General features: G+C 42.9%; 1 protein-coding gene across 1 annotated transcript in view; it reads right to left on the minus strand.

The window, feature by feature from the left end:
- Positions 1 to 313: 313 nt before the first annotated feature.
- LOC117775498 (adhesion G protein-coupled receptor A3) overlaps positions 314 to 25546 on the minus strand; it is a 181334-nt gene continuing 156101 nt past the window's right edge. Inside the window, exons 16-19 of the mRNA XM_034608698.1 lie at positions 25066 to 25189; positions 15061 to 15206; positions 4806 to 4901; positions 314 to 4524 (exon numbers count right to left, since the gene is read on the minus strand). Coding sequence (XP_034464589.1) covers positions 3096 to 4524; positions 4806 to 4901; positions 15061 to 15206; positions 25066 to 25189 — 1795 coding nt within the window. The 3' untranslated portion in view covers positions 314 to 3095. The remainder of the gene's footprint in view (positions 4525 to 4805; positions 4902 to 15060; positions 15207 to 25065; positions 25190 to 25546) is intronic.

Consider the following 25546-nt stretch of genomic DNA (forward strand, 5'->3'; position numbering starts at 1 on the left):
CGTCTTGCGCAGTGTGCATGTATGTACACAAGGTTCAGGCATGCACAACTCTCTCTCTCTCACACACACAGACGCACACACAGCGGCAGTCGAGCCTGCGATCATTTGAATTCCTCCCCTGTGGTGTCTCCGCAAGACATCTCAATCTCCATCATGCTGTCAGAAGAGATAAACACGCAACAGCCGGAATTGAGAAGAAGAAGAAAAAACAAACAGGCTTTTTCTCTCACTCACATCCATCGCCATGTAATGCACTCCCCTGCTCACGCTCGCATGTGGCGGACAAAACAAACACAAGCCAAAGATGCTCTCATCCGTTGCATGGTGAAAAAATACATTTATTGGAATCTGTGTCAATGTAGAAAAAAGTGAAAACTGGCTTTAGGTTTTTGTCACAGTACCACAGGTGAATATTCCAGCAGCCGTCCGGTGAGTCGAAACTAAGTCAGCGAGCTTGTTTTAGGGCAGTACATCTGCTACTGATGACAACAGAAAAAGGTGGCCCCGCAGCGGCCTGTGGCACCAAACGCGTCGTCTTCTCTCAGACACTGAAAAAGCTTGGGCTGCTCCTAAGACCCACCGGCAAATACGCACCTTGCCCAGCAATTAACCTAGACCAATGTTCTCTCAGTTTAATGTGGAAGGGGCTGACTTCAAATGTTTTTGTTGTGATACTGTTACAAATCCCTTTCCAATATCTATGAAGCCAGGGCCAATAATTGCCTGCGTCCAAGGTGGCCCAAAGGAGCCTGTATTATTTGATCAATTGTTGGCCACTCATAAGTTGGGCCCATAATATCCCTTTTTGTTCCACACCCTGGAAATAACTCCACAGGCCCTGTGCAAAGATATGAGGTTCATGCATCATCTCTGATGTCTAACACGGCATAATTACACTATTAAAAGCCTGTCATCCTAATGAAAGGAGCATCACATCAGGATTTCTCTTTTTTTTTCTGTCTGAACAAACATTTTTCATAATAATCACACTGTGAGTGACAATTTCCATTCTGGCAGGCCAAACGTTATTATGTGTAGTGCATTTCTAATTTCTGATATGACAGGACAAGTCATAAAGCATACTTTATGAAGTCAACTTAAAAAACTGCAACAGAAAAAAAGGCATTTGAAAATGAAAAAAAAAACAAACAGACATTTCTAAACTCAGATACTGAGCATTAACATTAAGAGGTCAGTGTTTTTTTCCCCATACAACTTTCATTACATATAGACTTTTATTTTATTCTTAAATATCTTAAATCTCATATAAAATAATTCATCAGAAACCAATTCTATATACACAGACAAGAGTGCACAAGATGGATGAAGAGATGGTGTGCATGCTGAGGTGGTGTAGCTAGAGCAGGGTTTGCTGTGAGATTATATGCGCTGCTGTAGAGCGTACTTTTTTTTTTTTTTTGAGGGGAGATTGCCTTTACTGAGGAAATGTATGACAGGTTTTGTCTGGACGATCAAACTCGATATAAGTGCTTCCAAACCGATACAGCGTCTCTTCTGCCTTCTCCACTGGGTGGCAATCCTTCAAAGAGAATGTGACCTTCATGGTTCCAAAAAAAAAAAAAACTGAACAAAAGATCTATATTTCAACCTTGGCCTCTCCTGACACAAGTTATCAAAGCAGAACAGGGAGCGTTATGATTTTTCAGGAGTGGATTCTGGGATAAATCGAAGCTTAAAGTCGTGTTAAATGGAGATTACCGGTGGGAAATAGTACAGGGTTTGTTGGGAACTAGGCTTAATCCACGAGTGTGACAAAAATGAGACATGGCAAGCTGCAGCAGTTTTATCAGGTCAAAGCAAATAATATGTTCATGGACGGGCATAAATTCACACTGTAAAAAATATATCACACAGCTACGTGGAAGGAGGCGTGCATGCTTTGGGGCATTTACGGGACTAAAATAGAAAAAGAGAATACAATTATAAGGGGTTGAATTTGCAGTGGTTCCTGCCATGTCTCGTTTCAGCCGGTGGTGGGTTGAGGTTGTCTGAAATGTTTTATTGGTTTTTATAGACATCGGTACAGGCTGGAACATTTAAGCAGCTTCTTTCTTTTATAGTCACATTCACACTCTCTTTGTCCTAAAATGCTTCGAGTGCTGGATTTTTACAAAGAAAATCATATCGTCACATGTAGCATGTGAGAGCAGGGCTGAGCTGACGAGTATAAAAACCTGCACACTGGTTTTGGGGAAGAGCTCGCTGCGTGGACCCGCCTCAGTGTGGCACAGTGGTAATGAAAACTTCACACTGGATCCAATGACTCAGTGGCACCGGCTCTCTATTCACAGTGCCCACGCTGTTGCTGTTGACGCTGTTGTTATTTACTCGTCTCCCAGAGAAAAAGAAACACAACGGTGAAGACATCATACAGACGGCACGATCAATACCAACCTGGAAGAGGACGCTTACATTTCACTTTTCTCTTTTCCCCATTACCGTTGGGTAACGTAACTGGCATCCACACATCTCTGGCAAGCGGCAGCATCTTTGTATATTATTTAGAAAATATCATGTCGATATTCACTGTTGCTTGACTGACAAAAAACTACCCATGAAGTCTAAAATTGCTGGTTTAGTCGTCTAAAACATGGATGCCGAGAGTTCTTTAAAGTACTGGAGGTTCACTGTCTTCGTGGAGTATTTGATGGATTCAGATTCAAACTGTAAAAAAAGAATCTTGCAGCGTGTTGCCTTTGAGCACTAACACACATATTCATACATAACCATTCATTTTGTATATATATAGAGAGAGATCTGCAGTTATATGGAATGATAGAAATACCTTCAATTACATCGGATGGAATGATGTGACATATATTTCACAAATTCTTCTTGATGGAAGAGATTCTGTTTTGTGTGTGGATGCCCGACGGGGAGCATTTAGATGATATCAGATTTCTGTACAGTAAAACAGCACACATAAAAACATGAGGACATTGAAATAAAAATATCCCACGCTGATTGTGATGTTCAAAATGTCGTTCAATTCTTTTTTTCGATTCTAGAAGGGTTTACTTTTGGCGGGACGAGGCAGGACTGCTGCCTGTCCCCCCTGTTCTTTCCTTCCCCCACTACACAGTAGTTTCATTCTTCCAGGGTCCAGTGCGTATATTCCCTGTGCTGTCTGAGGTGTACAGGAGTCCTTCGTGTAGGCCCCCTTTTAGAATCCCATTCTGATTGGGCGGGTTCTGGGGGTAGGATTGTCTGCGCGGGGCGTGCATCTCCAGATGGTGATGTGTCGCCGTTGGGTCCTCCTCTGCCACTTTGCCACAGCCACACAGGAAGATGCCCGTGTCGCCTGCCTCTGCCGGGCACAGAGAAGGGAGAAGGTCTGCCTTGGCACAGCAGATATGCCTGTGGCAGGGGTTATGGCACGCCAGGGCCTCGTGCGTGGTGGCTGCCGCTGCGTGGCACGTGTGATGCCCATCATGGTGGCCTTCGTGGGCCAGATGTGGGCAGATGTGGGCGTGGCGCTCGTGTGTGCTGTGGGGGCTGTCAGTGTGTGAGCTGTGCACGCTGCCTCCGTCCACGCTGGAGGGGATGTGATACGCGTACTCCCTCTCACTCCCTGCTCCACAAGTGCCGGCCCCGGCCCGGCGGCTGAAGTGACGGCCTTTAGTCCTGGTGCTGCTCTTTAGGCAGGGGTGCAACTGGATCCCTGGCCTGTAACCCTCGGGGTCTGCGTGTAGGAGTACATGAGTTGCTGAAGGCTCCTGCTCCATCAGCTGCTGGCTATGTAGGGCAGCACAACACGGCGTCACCGGTGCCAGACACGTCACATGGTTTTGCGAGGATGGAAGGGCAGCATGCTTACAGTGACCTAAAGTGCCATGACCGCAGCTCATCACTGCTTTTCCCTGACATGGTGAGTCATGGTGGCAGTGGCTGTGACCATGGCTGTGCCCAGGGGTATCTCCATTCACGTTAACCTTGGGCCGTGCCTGAGCTGGCCCATGGGCGCCAGAACAAGCGTTGGCTTGTCGTCCGGGACAACAGGAGCACCAGCAATGCCAGACATCATCACGCTTGGCACAGTGATGGATGAGGATGAAGAGGCCAAGGGTGACGGAGAAGGCACCGTAGAGGCAGCTGAAGATCATATCCAGGAAGTGGCCTTGTGTCACGGCCAGTGCGCCGAATGTCCAGGTGGCTAAGAACAGGAAAAGGGTAAAGGCCGCAGTTCGTAACTGGGCCTTGAAGGAGTGCTCGTTGGCCAGCAGCGCGGGGTTGATGGGGATGCCTGGGCAGCCCGCAGGGCAGTGACTCCCGCCAGGCGGAGCCGTCAGGGCTCCGGGCTCGGCTCCCTGATGACAGTGGGTCGGCACGTCGACGGCGGCCAGCCTCTGCTGCTCCTCCGTCAGCTGCTTGAGCTCATACTTCTTCTCGGGGTGTCGCCGCAGCTGGATGAAGGTGCACAGGAAGTAGACACATGTCACCAGGAAGATGAAGGCCACTGGGCCGAAGAAGGCCCCCAGGCTGGGCTCCCAGGCCATCCAGCAGCTGCAACACACATCAACACCAGAGTATTTCAATAATTCATACTCATTTTTACAGATAAACTGAACATTACAAACTCCACTTAAATGTAGTTATTTTTTATTTATCCAATGGCACGAATAAAAGCATAATGGTGGAGGTGAGTGTGATTTGTGTCTTTATATGTCGTCTATGGATACCGACATGTAATTTGGTTTAAAAAAAGATTATATTACCGAATGATGAAAGCACTTTGTTTTGGTGTGTCATTCAACCTTAAAAGTGAAAGCAAATCCAGGACTTACTATGGCGCCTGCTCCCCGCTGCCATAGTTGTCGATACTGACGGCTGCCGTGACCCCGCAGATGATGAGGGGCACCCCACCGCTGACTAAATAAAAGCTGTGAGGAGATAGAGGCACACACGGAGACAGAGAGAATAAGAAACGGTGAGAATAAGTTTGGCATTTACAAATCCTGTATCTCACATCTGGACTACAACAGCACACTGTCAAAAACATGACTGAGAAATAGCATGAGACACACAAGAGAAAGATAATAATCAAAGGATCCAAACAACGTGACGGACGAGATTATAGACTGGTGCAGAGGGTGAAGCTCTGACCACAAGTTAATCTGGTTTTTCTCAATTTAAGGATCAAACCATGACACTGAGAAACTGACATATTTGTCAGATATCATTTCTAGACTCGCTGACGAGTGAGCTTTTGAGCTTTTCACGGTGTTTGTCATCACACTCTTAGGGTGCGATTGCACCACAGGTTTGTCTTTTCTGCTACAAGCCAAAGTGTAAATTATAACGATGAAAACAAATCTGTTTCCTGTCGATATAGGCATTTGTCAGCACTGATTGCTGCAATTTACAGCATCTGCTGTTTACAACAGCACAGGAGATGTGAAAAGAAAAGCTGGAGTTAGAGCCAAAAGGAGTTGAGAGTAAATCTAGGGGCTCATCGAGCATTAGAGAGTTCTGACTTTTTACTTGCACTGAGTAAAGCCTTGCATTTTGAAGTTGTATCCGAAAGTTAGGATTCTTTTTCCTTATACCATGCAGACTGCAGGTCTCGTAACAGAGGAACCAAGAAACAAAATATATATTGTGTTTACTGTGTTGGTGCTGTGTGATGTTTCAGGTCCCTACAAATAAGTCAGCTTGTTATTTATGGGTGCAGGGGTGGTGCTGGGTGGTGCAGCAGCAGCTGCAGTAAGCTTTAGCCTTACAACCGAGCCACACTGGTTTCGGCTGCGGTTTGGTTGCACTGCAGAATGGCTTGCTTTTCATTTTGGCGCCCATTATCTGTAACAGATAAGAGTGCCAACACTTCCTGTAGTTTACCTGCGGTCCACATAAAATTATCTTTACCAAGGTTTCAATGTTTATCTGTCTGAATATACATTTACTGTGTGTTGTCAATTGTGAATTATGTGTTGAGCCTGTCAAAAGGAGAATTTCTGTCACCTGGGACAGACAGTAAAGTTTGTCTGTCCATCCATCCATCCATCCATCCATCCATCCATCCATCCATCCATCCATCCATCTATATCACAAACATAAATATTTGCAACCTTTCCTTTAGCTTTCCGGCTTTATATTTAATGGATGGATATGAGAGGATGGAAATTTCATCCTTTGTTTACACAAAATGCGTAGTGAAATTTGGCGTTGCGAGTTTAGTGGCAGGATCAGTTGTGTTTAGCCTCCCATCATTTGCTTCCCGCTCACTCACAATCTGTGCAAGCGAGGTGGAAAATAAAACTTTAGCTTCCTTTGGCATAGCAAATCACAGTGTGGCTTTGCGTAGGGTTCAACTTTGGTGAACTTCCCCCCGCTTAATTTGGTTCGCAATCGTGTAAGTGTGACCATTCCCTTACTGGTGGTGCTCACGTGAACAATGTGGGTAAACGCAACCCATGAATACGTTTACCCACGTGAGGAGAGGAGGACTACTGGCTGAAGTGTTGCACCTGTTGTGGAAATGAAGCCAGCGCTGTCTTGTGAGGGTCCACAACATTAAGATCTGTCTCCAGTGAGTTCCATTCTCAACGCTGATATTTGAACTCGAGCAAGTGAAGCGAATGACGCAAATTTCACATCCTCGTGTGTATTGCCCTTTGCATTGACTTTATACTTCATTGTGCAGGAAAATGTGTTTAGCAGTTGGTGTAAGCACCGTCAGACTTATTTGACTCGGCCAGGACAACAACCTAAAACATGTGTGTTGTTTCCGATCCCTGTACGAGATAACATGTAACATAGAAAGGTCAGTTGAAGCAAAAGTGGATCCATGAGTCTTGTCGAACACCAAAACGCGTAAAAATATTTTACCTAATACCCTAACTCTCTGACCAGATGAGCCTACGTTTTCTTTGGCCAGAGTGACAGTACTCTTCCAGAACTCTACTGTAGCATTGACAACAAAACTACTTACAGCTCTAAATTCTTAGATTGTGCAAAACTAGGTGTTTTCTTGAAAAAGATATTGCGATGCTTCCTGTGGAACAGGCAGGTAGCTGAACAACAACATGTCATGACATATGTCACGAGCTATAAGAATTCAAGGCAGAAATAAAGCTAATCCTCAGCTGCTCCCTCTCTGCACCACCCTTGTCCTCTGCACTGTCATCTACTTTCCTATAAAACACTATGCTATTTCCTCTTCCTTCCTGTTCAATTTCAACCTCTGTCACCGCTCTAACCTCTCCATCTTCCTCCATCTTCATCTTCAGTCTGCTCTCTTTCATCCCTACCCTGTCTCCCTCCCTCTCTCTCTCTCCCTCGCTCCCAATCTGTCCTCCGTCACGCAGCGGCCGTCCCAAAAATTCAATTACAATCAAGATGTTTGTCTGGGCTGTTCGGTGAGGGGTGGTTCGGCGGTTGGAGGGGGCTGGTGGTGGTGGCGGCATTACTGGCCTGTCACTGCCTCTGAGTGGAACAGTTCCCTCAGGGACCCTCCTCCAACAGAAAGCCATTTACACACCCGTCAGCCAGATAAGCATAAATGAGAAGAGCGAGTGCATGTTAAAGCACTCTGCGCTTTATAACACTCATTCTGCTTTCACCCTCTAGGAGAGCCCCCCAGTGTTTCCTGCAGACCTGTGCCCGAGATAACATATGTAGCATACATGCAAAATAATGTAAAGCATGTGAAATCAAATGACAGTCTACATGCTGCCCTGTTTCGAATCAATAAGCGCCTCCTTCGCATTAAAATTCCTTACCCTTGCCTGAACATACACACAAATCTTGCACACTTTGAAGCACATTCTTTTTTTTTTTTTGTTGGCCATTCTATTAAAAAAGGCCTTCAAACTCTGACAGAATGGCTGTGTATGCAGAGTTGTGCTTTGGAGTGAGTTTAGGAACAGTAATCATCTGATATAAATAGACCCTGAAGTGCCTTTCAGCCGGCAGCTACACTGACTCCCCTCCCATCCTCGCTGCCCTGCTTTATCCACTGTCCTCTGTTCGGTGACTATGTGCTGTCCTCTCTCTGGACCCGCTCCAGGATATTCATAGCACAGCTAGGGACAAGTGATGGCCACATAGTTTCCGCACCGGGCATGGGCTTATGGGTAAAACTGCACTATGCAATAGCAACATACACTCACCTTAGTCTAAAATCTGCACTTCTGAAAGTCCTTGTATGAACAAAGTGAGCTTTTTTTGGAGCCATACTTTTGGGGAGAAAAGCTAAAGTGTCTACTTGCTGAGAGTTATACACAGAGACCTTGCTCAGACCTGTAATTAACATCCGACCTGAATGATCCCATCACAAGTGGTCAGTGCAGCTGTGTGGTCCGTTCAGGTCTGAACGCACCCAAATGCGTCCTGAGATCAGATCACTCAGACCAAATTCAGAGGAACGCATGTGGCCACATTCTTCAGGCTGTGTGGACACAAATGTGTCCTGGGCCACATATATGAAAAACTGACTACTCATCTTCTCAGTGTCCATACATTGATTTGTATGTGGTCGAACTGACCACCACATACGTTTCTTGACTCCATAACGGTTTGGGGCCGTGTCTCGTGATGGAGTTAGCTTATCCAACACGACAACATGTTTCCACGTTTCCGTTATTAAAGCCCCTGCAAGGAACTTTTCTTTTTTGTTGATTTTGGTGCCTTTTAGGGAGATTTCCACCGACTCCTATCGTAAAAACCTCGGCCTGGCCAGCATGTGCATTTGCTTTGGAAGGAGTGACAAAAAGACACACAGCTGTTTGCAAGATGCATAGCGACATAAGCTACACATTAAGCCGGGTTGTACTGCTACTATCTTATCATATATGAACTAAATAGAGGCCGCATGTACCTGAAACTCATCACATACGAGGTGAGAGGCAAGAATACAACAGCTGTTTGTCTCATTCGTAGGAGGTGCACTACTCAACCAACCTGAGAGAAACACTAGATGAAGCTGCTGTTGTATCTAGGCAACACAATATATCTTAATACAGCAGTCCACATTTCAACTGTTACAAATTGGTAAAATCTTCCTTCATAGCTGCACACATACATACATTCATTCATTCATTCAGTCCCTCCTGGCTCCGCTCCTTCTCTTTCCATCTCTATGTATCTCTCTCCCTCACATACACGCACGCGCGCGCGCGCGCGCACGCACGCACGCACGCACGCACGCACGCACGCACGCACGCACGCACGCACACACACACACACACACACACACACACACACACACACACACACACACACACACACACACACACACACACACACACACACACACACACACACACACACACACACACACACACACACAGTAACCAGGTGTGAACATATGTACTTAACACTGTCCCCTTGTTATCAGATCTCTCAGGATGGATGTTAATACCGAGTCTGAACAGGGCCAGAGTGAAGCTGCTTAGCTTAGAATAAACCAGGGAAATTAGCTACCCCGGCTCCGAAGGTAAAATTATTTACCCTCCCACACCTCTAAAGCTCAATAATGAGCTAATTTATCACATTAGGCTAATAAAAAAAAATTGTAATATGTGGGGGTGGTGCAGTGGTGGACTGAGCCAAAGTAGCTGCTGCAAGCTGTAGCCTTGTAGTTAATGGACAGATATGAGAGCGGTGTCAGACTTCTCATGTGGCTCAGCAAGAAAATTACTGTGTGTTTCCCAAAATGTCAAATTATTTCATGTAGCAGTCTAGTATATTAATTTCATTCTTTCTGTTCAGTGGTGATGAGCCTTTTATGATTTCAGAGGGATATTATACCTCAGAAGACCATTTCATTTTTTAATACACATTTTTCATAATTCATGCATGGTCTGCCCCTAATACAGCCATTACTACTTTGAGAGACGACTCTACTAAAATTAAATCCAAACCAAGAGACAGTACATTTGTAATATCATCCTAATCTGTTTCCTCATCTGCACTATTTAACAATTGAATTTGCATGTTTGCATTTAATAGTATATAATTCTAAAGAGGAAGGCTTTTTGTTTATTTAAAGGTTCAGTGTGTAAGATTTAGGTGAAAGGGGATCTATTTCAGATATTGAATATAAAATAATGTTAGTGATGTTTTCATTGTTGTTTTCTTTACCCTAAAATGGGGATCGGCAGTGGGCCGCCATGTTTTTTAGTTCAGGGGTCACTAAATTCTACAGAGAGAGATTCTACAAAATAGGGGAGGGTTGGGTAAAGATCTGCACCCATCACACCAGCTGAGTGTCAGTTAATAGCCTGATCAGAGGCGTCTCACGTTAAGCAGATTTCTGACAAAGGTCAGCATGATGGTCTGCTGGATATGCCATCAGATACTGCCAGGGGGTGGAGGGACAGGGGGGAGAGGTAGATGAGCAGGTATAAGTTGGTTGTTTGGAAAGGAGGGGAGGAGGAGCAGGTGAGGAGGAGGATGCTCAGAGGAGGATGCTCAGAGGAGGATGCTCAGAGGAGAAATTGATTTGTTTCCAGCTGCTAAGTCTCACTGCATGAGCCTGTCTGACGGGGAGCATTACAGTCAATCACTGTGGATCAACTTGACTGCCGCGCCACACGATCCCTCCGCCTGCCCCCCGACAAATTATCTCATTCACAAGCAGTGCATGATGGGAAAACCTCAAGAGCGCTCCACATAAACCCGCCCCCCCGTGCCTTCCTCATCCCCCCCGAGTCACGCAGGTGTCTGAAGATTTCGCTTTGCAAGAAAAGTGCTGCTTATGGGTTGAGGGGATCCTTATCTGATATGGGGACCTTATCCTCAGTGACTCTTCAGGAATACATTATTGGGCAGACTCCAGTTTTAATAATGTCAGACGTATGATGTGGCTCGCTTATGCATTTTTATAGATATTAGTTTCAGGTGGAATCAGTGATAAATGTCCATGTGATTGCTGCGGGTGTCGAAATAATCATCTCAAACAGCCAACAGACAGACACTGTAAAAAGCAAGTCATCTATTCCAGTGGGGTTCATATCCAGTGCAACTCCGCATGTATAAATCATTTTCTTGTGTGGGGTCATTCACTTCATGTTCTTCCAAATATTTCATCAAATTGACGGAAATACCGGCAACCGAACCACAGCTTGATGTTTTCCAACAGCTTAAAGGAAATGGCTCACTGAATAAAAGATTAAAGGACAAACAGGCATTTGTTACGGTGCACCTTCTCTGTGCCTCCGTGTCTCTGCTCTCAAACCTTCCCCCCTAACTAACAGGATTTTCTTCCACATCTGGAGTACGAGCTCTGCGGCACGGTTGCAATGTGCAGCGGAGCTCACACAGCACCTTCTCACCGCAGTGGAAGGGCACTGCATGTGTCCAAAAGCTGATCCTCTTAAATATGCCCAAATTTCCCGAGTCAGCAGGAAAGGAATGAAATGGAGAATGATTGGGGGGGGGATAAAATGACAAAAAGCTGAAAATCAATCTGTTGTGTTCACAAATAAAGTTAACCAGTTAACTTAACACCTCTAATCACCTTTCAAGCCAACGTATATTGGCTCAACCTTGTATGTCTCAGATTCTTCAAACAACCCTTTCCCTTCCCATCATGCATTCACAGCTCTACCTCATCCCTACCTCTGCTCAACCACATCCCATCATCCTCCCTCCCTCATCCCTACCTGCATCTATTTATCTTCCCAATACTGTCATCCTTTCATCCTCCTTCCCTCATCCATGCATCCTCCTTCTCTCATCCTTACCCTCATTCCTTCATCCTCCTTCACTCATCTCTTCACCTCAACCCCTTCACTCAACATCCAATATATCAATATCCATTCAAACCTTTAAATCACATATTGGTAGGGTGTGGTCCCTGCTAGGAAAATGGGAATTAAATAAGTCAAAAAGGCTAAATACATTTGGCTCAGCAGCCTCTCCATGAGTTGTGATAATCAAAGTTATAGTTATACCGATTTTTTTAAGCTGTTGGCTTCTTCTTCTTTCCTCCTCTTCCTGACGTTTATTCGTTTTACAGTATAGGGTTGTGTGAAGTCTCAAACAGAATAACTGAGCCAAACATTTACTACAGACCCAGATCAGCTATTCTGGGCAAGAATGTGTAGTTACATCTTTTGGAAAACTGCAGTATCTAAACTACAAAGAAATGATGCATCGACAGGCGAAAAGCATCGGTTCCCAACGTTTTCTGCCCGACACACATCCCATCAGACAGGCTCAACACCAGGTCAGGCTTAGATGTGTTCATTTCAAATGATTTTAAATTGCTTCAGTTGCATTTGAACTCCTATTTCCTCCTCCATTTAGAAAAAACTCTCAAGCCACACAACCTTAATAGATATAGCTGTCCAGACATGACCACAAAAAACGACTATAAATGGTCAAAAAAGCATGCCAGGCCAGTATATATATATACAGTATGTATATGTATATGTATATGTATATGATTCTTATCGATAAAGTCTATATCAAAGATCTGTCAAATACCAGAGGACAACATTATGAGCATGCTCAGTGAGCTTATTCTCCTGTCAACCAGACTACAGCTGCCATTGTTGTTATTGTTGCACATTACACAAAGCAACGATGGACAAACGCTCTGTTTTACACGTACACACAGACACACACAAGAGTGTTTGATAATCTGCACAAAAATCTTTGTTTTAGTAACTTGAGATGCGGTTTGCGTTTGGACGAGAGGCTCAAGCGCAGAGAAAAGTTTGTTTTGCAAAATATCTGCATCAGTGAGGACAGGACCTAAGGCTCCCTGTGACTCAGCTGGGGCTTTATTTAAAGTGCTTCTGTTAAACGTCATGCGAATCTAAAAATAGTTGGATGACAAGACAAGATCTGCAGGGGAAGAGGAAAACACTGCCTACTGGTATTGATGAGTCAGCGGTAATGATAAAATGATCAGATGTGTTGTGTAGGGAGAGCCTGTTGACCATCAGTAAAGCAGTGCGTCACCAACTGGAGCTTCTGAGCTAAACAGGCCTCAAATCAGAAATCGGACTGATTAAAAGGAACTCACTCAACACCCCTGATCTCTGGCATTTATCAGCCTCATTTTCACATTAAGTGAATCATTACCAATCAAAAGCTGCACTTCTCCCCTTGAGGCGGACAGTGACTCAGATTAAAAATCTAATTTCTCAACATGAGCAAACTTGTGAGAAATCCACAAGGAGATCCGACCAGTACAAAGAGGAAGACCTGACAGCTACGTCACCACAGAGTGAACAAAGCCGGCGGCTTGAAAATATGCAAACTAGCTGTGGATGTCTCCGCAGATAAACAATGCAATAACTCCTCTGTGTAAAGCTACTGTTGTCCTCGAGAAGAAAGCAAGAAGCAGCAAACACCTGACAAAGTACAGAAGCTATAGCATAAATCAACAGAGGCACAAATATGCATGTTCTAAAACCCTCAGTGGAGGACACACACACCTCTGCACAGGTCAGCCAGAGAGGAGAACGTGACCCTATAACAGATATGACTGATCTCACTCTTCAATTAAACCACGTGATGTCTGCAATTTGTCATTAGAGAAAAGATGATCTATTTTACGCAGCAAAATATATTATTCTACCTTCAAATCAGTAGAGGAAAGTAAATAAGTATATAATTGTAAATTATTGTAGGCCTACCCATGTGTGATTTAGATTTTATTTTATTTCCCCTGAGTATTTCCATTTAGCTTCAATATACTATTGAACATGTTTTTATACTTTCATTTGACAGCTATACAATAATTGTGAGGACTACTTTTGAAATATTAAACCAGTGGTTGCTCAATCCATGTGTTAGACGCAATTTTCCCCTTTAAACTAATATTAATACTAATACTAGTACTGATATTAATACAATTTTACAAGACATAAATAGAAAAACAATTGAGGCGAAACAAAAGAAAATTAAGAATGTTTAGAAGAGCATTTAATGTTGGGGTGGAAATATATAAATATGCAAAATGTAACAGATAAAAAAAGGCAAATAAAATAAAATTCGAAAATTATCAAAAAAGACAGTGAGACAAGAGTGAGAAGAAAGACTTTGTAAAGTAAAAGTTTTTTAAAAAAGTGACAAAGAGATGAAACTTAATTTTGACCCCATACTCTGAAAAAGCACACTTAGAAAAATGTGTCTTTGAGAGGGATTTAAAAGAGGATGAGGATCTCGCCAGTCAAGTCTTAGGGGAGGTTGTTCTTAAGAGTGGGTCTGGGCACCCTCTGCCCCCAGTCGAGACTGTGGACAGGCAAGGCTTAGATAATGTTTGATGGAGCAGGGAGATAAAACCCTGGAACATTTCACAAAAGGAGCAAAGATTTAGCCCAAAGTTAAAAAGTATATTTTTTTCATCCTCCCCAGTTAATCATCTGAAGACCCCCCAGGTTAATCTTTGAAGGGGGGGTCGACCTCTAGGTCTGGAACCAATGGACAACACAACTGAACTGTATATAAAGTAGTTAGAACTAACAGCAAAGGGCTGCTCACACTCTTATATGTCATCAGTTTAATAATCGTATAGACGTATGATGCAAACCTGTGCCCGTCCAGTCCCGCAAAGCTTCGCACAGGACCCGACCCCTTACCCGGGTCCAAGTCAAATCTGGACCCGGTGTCATAGTCATTCACAAAAAAACAAATCCTTTGCGTCTGGCTAGATTTCAAGTTACTTTATTTAGATGTATAAATACTGCACCATTACTGAAATATCTGATTTCTCCAGAAATAAAGAATTTGTTATCTACCCACTGCCCACATGAGTTCAGTTAATTATTACTCCATACCTATGGATAAATATAGTCTTCACTTTCGGTGAACATTTTTCATAGGTTACAGTACACATCAAGTATTCTACATACATCTTACACACTCGGTCAGGTCAGGCACTGACAAAAATAGCGACACACACACACACACACACACACACACACACACACACACACACACACACACACACACACACACACACACACACACACACACACACACACACACACACACACACACACACACACACACACACACACACCTTTTTTATGTTCTATTCCATTTTGGATGCAGTCAAGGTTGAGGAGGGTTGTTTGTGCTTACCTCAACAGGGGCTGTTTAGGGGGCGGAGGCGGGTCACCATCTTGGCTCTGCAGAGGCTTTTTAGTCACCTGTTTATAAATGTTCCTCGCCGTCACCCCGAGCCACAGCATGGTCGACAGAGACGAGTAGTGCAGCACGACCCCGACCTGAGACGGGAGCAGACAGAGGGCGCTTTAAGTTTTATTTGTTTGACTTTTAGGAACTTTTTGCTAATATATACAGTAAAGTGTGCCACTGAAAACTCTCAAGACTTGACTCAGGGAATAATAGTTAACTCAGGGAATATATGTTCAGCATCAATGTCACTCCAAGGGTGTTTCCGTAGACGTTTTCCTTCAAGACCTGACTGCTTTGTGTTATCGTTCACAGGAAGACAATAGTACAAGAATGGAAAAGCGGGTTCAAAAAGTGCTATTGAATCATCAAGGTTGTCTCGGATGAGAGCATTATGGTGATACTGAGAAGCTCCTTATCAGCTGAGTTAGAGGACACAAGCCCTGTGAATAGCAAATGTGAATATAAATGATAGTCACATCGACAACTATCAGTGCGTGATTGTTTTCCAAAATGCACTGTACACATATCTCTGCTCCGCTTTGTTTTAATATTCATGAGTGATGTTTGAATAGGGAAACTGATCTGACTCTGTTTAAAGACTTTGCCAGCTAATAAAAAGGCAGCAGCGAGAAGAGAGTTGCAGAAAAAGGAGGAGTGAAAGGGGAAAATGGTTGGAGGGAGAAAATTAAACCGCGTCTTTTCTCTCCACCTTAGTCAATCTGTTCATGATGTACTGGAAACCTGAGATACACAATCAAATGGTTTCTCTGCAGCCTGATAGGCCTGGGGACCGAGGCAAGTCTACCAGGGTCCAGATGCTAATTGGAAGTGTCCTTGAGCTGGTTATAGAGAGCAGAGAGCGGATGGTAAGTCAATCACTGCTGCAGAGTGTGCAGACCACAGAGCTTCATTAGTGCCAGGAACAGACAGAGAAGAAGTGTGTTGGTAATATGGAAATAAGAGGAGAACAGGGGGTGGCAAAGGAAGGGGGTCGTACGCTACAGTCTGCAGGAATAAGACAGGACAGCCATGCCATCCAGCTGACAGTTTTTCAAAAAACAGTCATCAAGCACAGCACTAATATATCAGTAACCTATTTAACCCAGTTTTATCTACTTAGTAAGTTTTGATAATCAGCATCTTCATAGTATCACCTTGTGTTGACCAGGTTTGAGTGGTGTCACCACTTTAGTTTGAAAAGCTGCTTATTTCTTGGGTGCAGTCCTGGATGTATCACAGGAACTGGTCACATGACTTAATCCCTGTCTACACAACTGTGGTCATTTTTATATGGATTCCCCCCCCTCCTACGTATAAAAAGAAAAATCTCCATCCACACGACCTACATCGGACAAAATGTATCCGTCCAGATGAGAACCCAAAACTTTAAAACAGGGATCAAGGGCCAGTAGGTGGCGATAAAGTCTACAATAATGATCTGTCAAATAGTAATATTGGGTGAGGCAGACGCCTGTGAATGCTGGTAATGTGGTGCAGTGATGCTAAATATAGCTGCAAACTTGGATTCAGAACTAGCAGAGCTAAACAAACACAGAGAAACTGGTATTAACTGTCATTGTTGTTGTGTCTGGCTCATGCTCATTACACAGAGCAGCAGTGGTACACACAGATACACAGAAACAAGAGTTTTTGAATATCTCTCTCTCTCTCATACATATACATACATACATACACACATAAATGTATGTATGTATGTATGTATGTATGTATGTATGTATGTATGTGTGTGTGTATGTGTGTATGTTTGTAAGTATAACCTGCAGCAGATAAGCCTAAAAGTATTTATAGTTGCATTGGCCGTCTTCTCTTGGTTATAATTAAATATCCCTTTCACTGACTTTTTAAACAAAATTCTTAAAAGCATTATGAATCCTCCATCAGACATCAAATCAATATCATTTAACATCATAAGTAGATACCTGAGGGAAAAAAATGTGGGTTAAAGTTATGTCCAGACAAGACCTATAATTAATTAACACGTGGGTATGATTAGTTCAATTTGCTAAACATAGTCTGACTCTGGTGATTTTCTTTTCATATCTGCTGTGTGCCTCCGCCTGATGTGCTTGGTGTTTGGAGAGAATCTGGGTAAATACATCATTTCAGTCAGTGATTGGATCAGTGAGCAGCACAAGGATCACGCAGTGAACAGAACAGGAGCTGGAAACAGCCTCTAACATCTCCAATCAGCCCCACAGCTTCTGTTACCTCGAACTCACTCTTTCATCACTGAGGATGGGCGTCAATGATGCATGAAGAAATCCAACCCCACACCCACAAAAACACATTGACAGCCAAAAATTCACGATATTCATTTTGCACATGAGCCGACAAGACAAAGATGTTATAATCAATACAAGTCAAATCCTGATATCATCAGTGTGAAGAGACAAGAGAATATAAACTTCATGGCTTGATGAACCTTTCTGCAAACTGTCCTCCAGGACATGGACCTGTGGGCAACGTTATTATTATGTCATTACAATACAGCACATAGTATGTATTGTAATGGCATAATACAACACAGAAATATAGCAATACGAAGACAAGGTGTTTAACTTCCAGTTCAATTCCCATTTGGAGAAAATGTTCCCATCAATTTTTAAAATCCTATTTTTTCCTTCTCTAAACTCTTAGTGCCCCACCAAGATCTGAATTGATAAAAAATACTTATTCTCTCATCTGAGTCACTTTCATTAACGTCTCTTTTGGGTTTGGGGGCTTCAGGCGACAAACAGGTTACCCTACCTTATTAATGGAGCTTGTTAGAGCCTGACAGCTGGAAAACCTTTTCTTCTGTTTTTTTTATTATCTACCTTCATTTGTAATACACCTTATACTTTTTTATCTACAGTTAATAGAAACATTACTATTATGAATTAAAAAAAAAAAGACAACTGAGTTAAATATCAATCAGATAGAGAAGTAAAGTCCAGTGTATTTTGTAGTTCAGAGGAAAATACAACATTATCATCACAAAAGCATCAGGTCTCTGAGTGAAACTTGGCTCGGCGTGTTAACAGCAGTCGTACAAAGCATTTCAGGTGTTTTTTATACTTCCATTCTTATTGGAAACCTTTTCATCATCATTTTCTTTTGATGAATCTGAGCTCTCAATGTGTGTGGTTGTGTGTTTAAAGTCAGGATCAAATAAACACCTTCATTATTTCAGGGAGAAAATGTGAAGTTTAACAATGAGCTACTAAGACGTTGCCTGACAATATTTATCAAATTACTTTATGTTGTAATGTTGTGGTGTGTTTTTTCCATCAGTTGCAACCCACAATACATTAGGATCCAACATCAGATACACACAACAGTCTAACAAGAAATGCTCTGCTCTGATTCAACCAGACAGTAATGCAGTCAGAAGAAGACAGAGGGATACAGAAGGATACCATGCACATACAGAGTATTCATACATCACATCATGTATGACGATTACAGAGTAAAAAGGTAACAGTACAAAAACAGTAGTGTGAGTGATCATTGCCTACAAATCTGACTTTATCTAAATATTTGGCTCTGCACCAAAGTGGACAAACTCATAAATATCTACCTGATCATGTCTGATTTTTCAATAAAGATCCATGAATCAATCTCTGGGAAATCAATGAAAATGTTAAAAAAAAACGCAGAAAATCTTACAATGTTGTTGAAAGTGAAAAAAAAAAATATCCTGGAACCACCCCTGATCCAGATCCGCTCAAAATTTGAATTGGTTCATCCCTGACTCATACCACATCCTTCCACCAAGTTTTGGGGTAATCTTTTTTTTTTGCGTAATCCTGCGAATAAACAACAAACTAGGCTAATGCCTCGCCATGCTAAAATAAAAATAAAAATGGATTCTTTGCTGACTCGTACCGTATCCTTCCACAAAGTATCGTGATAATCGTTTTTTGATAGTTTTCCCACTATCTCGCACACAAACAAACATACAAACATACAAACAAACATACGTAACATCCTTGGCGGAGGTGATAATCTGAGGGACAATACTTTCCCTGCCCTGGCGGTTCAGAGGCTTATATAGCATATCGCTCTTTAAAAAACTGAGTAGCTCACTCAATCGTTCAGTCCTGCTTGCCAATTAAAATACATATGTCTGTCTACATTGACTGAACGTGCAGCAATCCTCTCGTGCATTTCTTTTCCTTCTTCAGTGATGTTCACAGAGAATGGCGTTTTTTTTTAGCTTGTGTGTTTGTGACAGTTTCTGTGAAGAGAAACACCGTGAGACCAATTGTTTCACCAACTTAAGCATATGTTGAAAGTGCTGCATTCAAAAGTGCCTCCAAGCTGTCTTCTATGGACATATTCATTATATCAGCTCCCTACTGTTTTTGATGCGTAAGTAACCAGACTACGGGAAGCCTTTTACATGTGGGCAAATGAGCTCAGGAACACTCAAATTGGACCCAATGAAAGTACAAAGCAAATCACTGCAGATACTGTAATGTCTAGATTCCTTTTTCCTTCTCGCCCGCGTTCACCGTCACAACTAATTTCACTAATGAGGAAGTCCTCTGTATATAATATTTAAGCTGACAGCCGGATGTAACCTCATATATAGGTCACATTCTTTGCCAAGTTTCTTGCTAAATAGTTTATTTAACGCTGGTCACACTGACTGAAGTGAAACGAGTAATCCAAATTCGGATTGTGTGAGGTAAGATGAGGTGAGGCGAGTGAAAACAAGGATACTCTAAGTCGTTTGGCTGTGATGTAACGTGACAGCTGGGGTGTTGCTCGAGTCAATGACAGAGCAAGCCTCGTTGGAAGAAAAGACAGAAATAGAGATTAGAGATGACTTTGACTTTGGGGCCATAAAGATATCGGATGCTGCATAGCGACAGCGCCACAGTGGGCGGGGGAGGCGGCGCTAAGATGGAAGAGCGGCATAGTCTAGGATGCAGGATGGTAAGGGAGGAGGCCGAGGGACGGAGAGTGCATGCTTGATGTGCTGTGAGAGCTGCCACAGCTAGTTTCAGAGCTGCTTGGAGGGAGAGCAGGTACTTATGTGTCCCCCTGGGAGCAGAGAAGGTGGGTGCATGTGTATGTGTATAGGAGGGAAGGTAGGGAGACTGAGGGGAGCACTGAGAACTCAGCAGACATGTGTGTGTGTGTGTGTGTGTGTGTGTGTGTGTGAGCATTTGAACGAGTATTTGTGCGCATCGTGTGTGATCACACATCTCCTCAAGCACTCCTGTAATTATCCCAAACTGTGTCTGGTGGGGCCTGCCTCCATCCCAGTGGAACGGCAGACAATCTGGGCTCCCGCCCAAGTCTGCCGAGAGTTATCCTGTTAACTGTGATTGGCTAAAGGAGGAACAGCACAAATATATTCAACGGCCCTGGGATAAAATTAGATAAATGCATGAATACTAAAGTTAAAGAGCAAGACCAGGGCCAAATAAAGTTGCATGGCTCTTCCAGCGATCCCTGCACTGACACTGCTACACGAGCAGACTTGAGTTAGATTTATGGGTTCTGCGTTAATGATATACTTTGAGGGTTTTTTAAGTTATGATTGATGAATTTATTAATTGCAAATAAATGAGCCAAAAGCATTTTTCATGTCATGTTTTATAGATCAGTAGTAAATGAATTAAAAGAAGAACTTTTTGCCATGTTGTGAAAAATCCTTTTAGCTAAAACTGTAATTCATTAAAACTCTGATGTTTTGAACTGTTCAATGAACCACACCAGAACGCATTGATTAACAGCTGATAAGAATAAACAACTGCATTTGATGTTTTACTTGTGGTAGAAGGATCATTTAATAAGTAACATTTGTCGAGGATTTACCTTCTGGTCAGTGTTTTACCTCTAATAACATTGGTTTTTCATGGTCTAATAATTAGTAGCAACTTCTTAATAGTTTCTTTGAATTTGTCTATAAAGCATTGAAGACAGTTGTGAAACAAATACTGTGCAAGTTTTCATCTTTGTATATGTTTTCCATATGACATATCAATAATAATTCATAATGTTTATGCTGCCACACTGGCGTCAGCTAAGGTGTTAGGTATAGTGTTTTCAGTTTATCCATTCATCCATCCATCTAATTCTTGTGACTGCAATATCATAGGAACCCCTGAAAAATTCACTCGGATTAAAAGATGAACTTATTGCATTTGGTGTCCCATTGTAACTATAGTACAATAGTAGCATAGTAGAGGTGGAGGAAAACTGCATGTCATGACGATCACCAGGCGTTCTATGTCACTTGCAGTTCTGGTGGAGGAGTCTTGACGGCTGCGACACGTGTGGTGACTTCCTTCACACTTCCCCTGTCACCCAGCCTCCTGCTTGGCAACTCAGGCAAAGCCGCCTGGCATGAAATATGACGCGTTGCTTTTCAGTATGCAGAGTCTTTACCCTGTGTAATAAGGGGCCACCTAAAGTGCTTTTGACAGCAGAAGAGGCAACCGAGTCCCCAACATGCTGCAGCTCACAATAAAAAAGGAGCGAATGGGACCCACTGATACGAACAGAGAGTGAGTGAAGGCAGCTGAGGCTGTGAGCGTAAAGCAGAGAAGACGTGTGCATCAATCTCTTCACGGCTGCATACTGTAAATGCACTCCCCCCCCTGCTGAGGTGTGCCTGACAGTGGAGGATGCTCTGCTCCAGCTTGTGTTTCATGCTCACTACCTGAACAGGTCCAGATATCAATCAATGGGAACAGAAATCCACCAGGACCATATGGCTTTCCGAGCATGTGGTAAAGCCAAAGAAAACATATTACAGTTTATCCTCACCCTCTCTCTCTTTTTGACAGCGACTGTTATCCTGGCACAGGTGTGAACTATACCTCAGTGTGACAGGAGTAAATCAAACAGAGCCAATATGTGAAATGAGGATCACTTTCTGTATCCTGACGCTCACTTCCGTGGGGGCCGTGCTATAAATGGAACGTGGTCTGCACTTACATAGCCCTGTTCTAATGACCACTCAAAGTGCTTTATCCCACAGTCAACCAGTCACACACTCACACAGCCTGTGACTGGACGCCATTAAGAGACATTGCGGTCAGCCTTTCTGTTAGAATACGTCCGCAGTTCTACTTGCTGGCCTAAACTTATTGAGTATGTTAACATATTCCTGTGTCATTTAATTTGTGTCGTTGAAGTTATATGATCACATCTGACCAGAGGATTGTGTTAGAATAAACAGTGATAACCTCAAAAGACATCCTCATCCTTGTCTGACTCTTCTGGGCTCTCACTGCTGCCTTGTTTGGTCTGGACCTTCAGACGTTTCAGTTTAGCCCTAACCAAAATAACAGGTGTGAAAGGATTCATGATTCAGACCCACCAAGGAAAATTTAGACTGACCAAAAGAGGTGGTCTCGGTCGGATCAAACAAAACCTGGATTGGATTGTTTGCAGTGTGAAAACAAATCTTTTGTGATACTTTGGATTTTTTGGACCAACTGCAGGACGTTGAGACATCATTAAACAGAAAAAGGAGAAACAGAAGCAAAGGCGGCTCGCCGGATTGCTAGTAGTCTTCACCTCCGACTATATAACGTTTGAATTACGAGGATGTTCATTTTGCTGTTAGATATTACAGTGGAAACAAATTAAAGAAGTGAACCGGTTCGGTCATTTTCTTTACTGAGGCAGAAAGGCACATTTTTTTTTATTTTTCAAAAAAGTAGCGAACATTGGAGCCGAATTGACAACAGGCTGACGTCAGACCCACGGCCATCTACAAACTAATCAATGTCAAGTACAGGTAGACACAGCACACGTGGGTGATGATGATAGGATACACGATTGTCATACAACATTATTTAGAGTGCTCCCTAAATTAAAAACGTGACACCAAAATGAACCAGACAGAATGTAAACAATGTAACAAGGACATGAAGCCTGGTTCCGACCCTGGTCCCGACTTTCAGGAGTAAAAACGCATATTCTATACATCAGCTCACACAGCGCTCCACACAACCAGTTACAGTTATATACATATAATGATATATGCATTTCATATCCTCCTTTGTTGTATTAAAGCTGAAAATTGGTGAGGTGCCAGCAAATGAAGCATTTCTCTGACCTGTATCCAAATCTATCCTGCCATCCCAAATCTCCATGTCCCTCCACGCGTCTCACTCTCTCATGCATAACCCTGGGCTGCAGAGACAGAGGCATCATCCATGTGACCACACAGTGAGTGCAAATGGTGAGAAAATCAAACTGCAGCGACAAAACTCTCTGCCTGCATCACATGATGGGGCCCGCTGTCGCAATTATGGTGATCCAGAGAGACTTCAGAAACCCCCTTTTGTTCTGTGTCTGTGTAAAATATATTCTGCAGACTAAAAGTTCACAATGTTGACAGTTTCTCAGTTTCTCTTTGCAATCCGGCTGAGAGCCTTTCTTTACAAGCTGAAGCCAAGTAGATGTCTGTATTTAAACAAGAGAGATGAGGAATTTTGGAGGTCAACGTAAACTCAACAACCACAGACTGAAGATCATAGTCTAAAACAGGACTAAGAGTCTACATCCACATTTCTGCTGTACAGAAGCAAATACTAACATCACAATGCTAACATGCTGATGATTAGCAGGTATAGAGTTTCTAATTTCCATTGACCTAATTTATCATAGTAGTATGTTAACATGTGCTTATTAGCAATTATATAGAAAGTACCCTACAGCTGGGATGGGAATGGCATTTATTTTTGGACAAACCTACATTTAGACAAAATAATGGTGCCACATTAAGTCAGGTGATGACCAAGATGAACACAACTCAACCTAAGGAATGGCAACGGATCTAATAGTAGTAGAATTAGCTCTCTAAAAGCAACATTTGTAAACCTCCTAGGCTTTATATATAGATGGACAACATGTCTCCACTTCCTTCAACTATCCAGAAATACAGCTGAAATATCCTGGACATGAACGCTGCCATCTTGCGCCCACGGTGTCATTTGAAGCCAGAGTCCACGCAGTTGTGATCAAATGATGGTTGAAAAGACCTGCTCAACCAATTAGTCTCAGCTGTCAATCACGCGTTTGAACACTTGAGGAAGCAGGGTGTATTAACCGCAGCCAACCACCAGGGTGTCATCAAGAGTCTTTGGCTTCACTTTTTGTTGGCCGTCACATCGTCACAGTCCATGGTCAACATCATGCTGGTGTCAGAGGACCTTTCACTTACACCATTACTTGAACTGTAAATATGTGGACCAAATCTCTATGTTGAGATACTGTAGTTCCAAACTGAAATAAGTGGAAGCTTGACGTGCTGGTGGCACTAACACAGGGCATCGCCAAAAACAGTAGGGTTCATCCTGTGGGCATCACATGATTAATAATCCAATAGCTGCTGAGATATGCTACTATGGGTTGTATCCACATTTGTGGACATGGATTGCTGGGAAACGTTAATGCCAGACATTTGCCAGCATCATGCATGCCATGGGGACACACCACTGAGCCTTTGTTGAACAATTACATATAACCAGTGCATGTTTCCATCTTTCAGTTATTAGTGAATATACATTAACTGTAAAGATGAAATTTAAAGGGAAAAAAAACATTTACAAAAGATTAAAATGACAAAAGAATAGATATAACACATATACTGTATATAGTGACAAAACAGCAAAACAGAGTGATGCACAACACCCACAGTAACCCTTGGCAACAAAAGAGAACACAGTCAGACAACAGAGGGACAGGGAGCAAATGTATTCATGACGAGAACGCCTGAATCACCAGAGCTCATTGTGTCAACACTTCAGTGACAGAGTGACCAGACCATACGTGCCGCTGAAGCATGAAAGACACATAAAGCTGGGCTACTCTACAACCACATATTGCACTCAGTGCCAACACCTCAATAGACATTCATAATCAATTTTCTGAAAAGCTTTGAGAGTGGGACGAATGAAAAGGGAATGCACTTACTGCTTGACAGATGATGGGGTATTTGATTCGATTGATGCCGCCGGCAAACACAGCGAAGGTCAGAGCCGTGTGGAAACAGAAGTTGAGAAGCATATGCCATCCCTTCCGACTGATGCGGATTGCGCTGCCATAAAAGACCAAGAATCAAAAAATTAGCAGGTACATACCCCACAGTGTTTGTCATAAACTAAAATGTTACTGAGACTCAGTGTTCAAGGCCTATTACCCATCAGCCAATTTGGGTAAGATTTAAGCCACTCTTTTACAAGGCCTGCATAAATTGCCCTTTTCTTTTACCTTGCTGCTGCCATATAGATTAACAACCACAGAGGCCAGGAACACTGCTGACAGAGCGTGTGGCACAAACAGGCCTGTCTGAACTCCACTGTCAATGCATGAGCTGAATAACATCATATCTTAAAGTAAAGTGAAAAGCTTTAATTGGCTGAGCTTTAAAAAGTAAGGTCATAATTCACACCAA

Source organism: Hippoglossus hippoglossus, chromosome 15 (assembly GCF_009819705.1).
Source record: "Hippoglossus hippoglossus isolate fHipHip1 chromosome 15, fHipHip1.pri, whole genome shotgun sequence".
Lineage (NCBI taxonomy): Eukaryota > Metazoa > Chordata > Actinopteri > Pleuronectiformes > Pleuronectidae > Hippoglossus > Hippoglossus hippoglossus.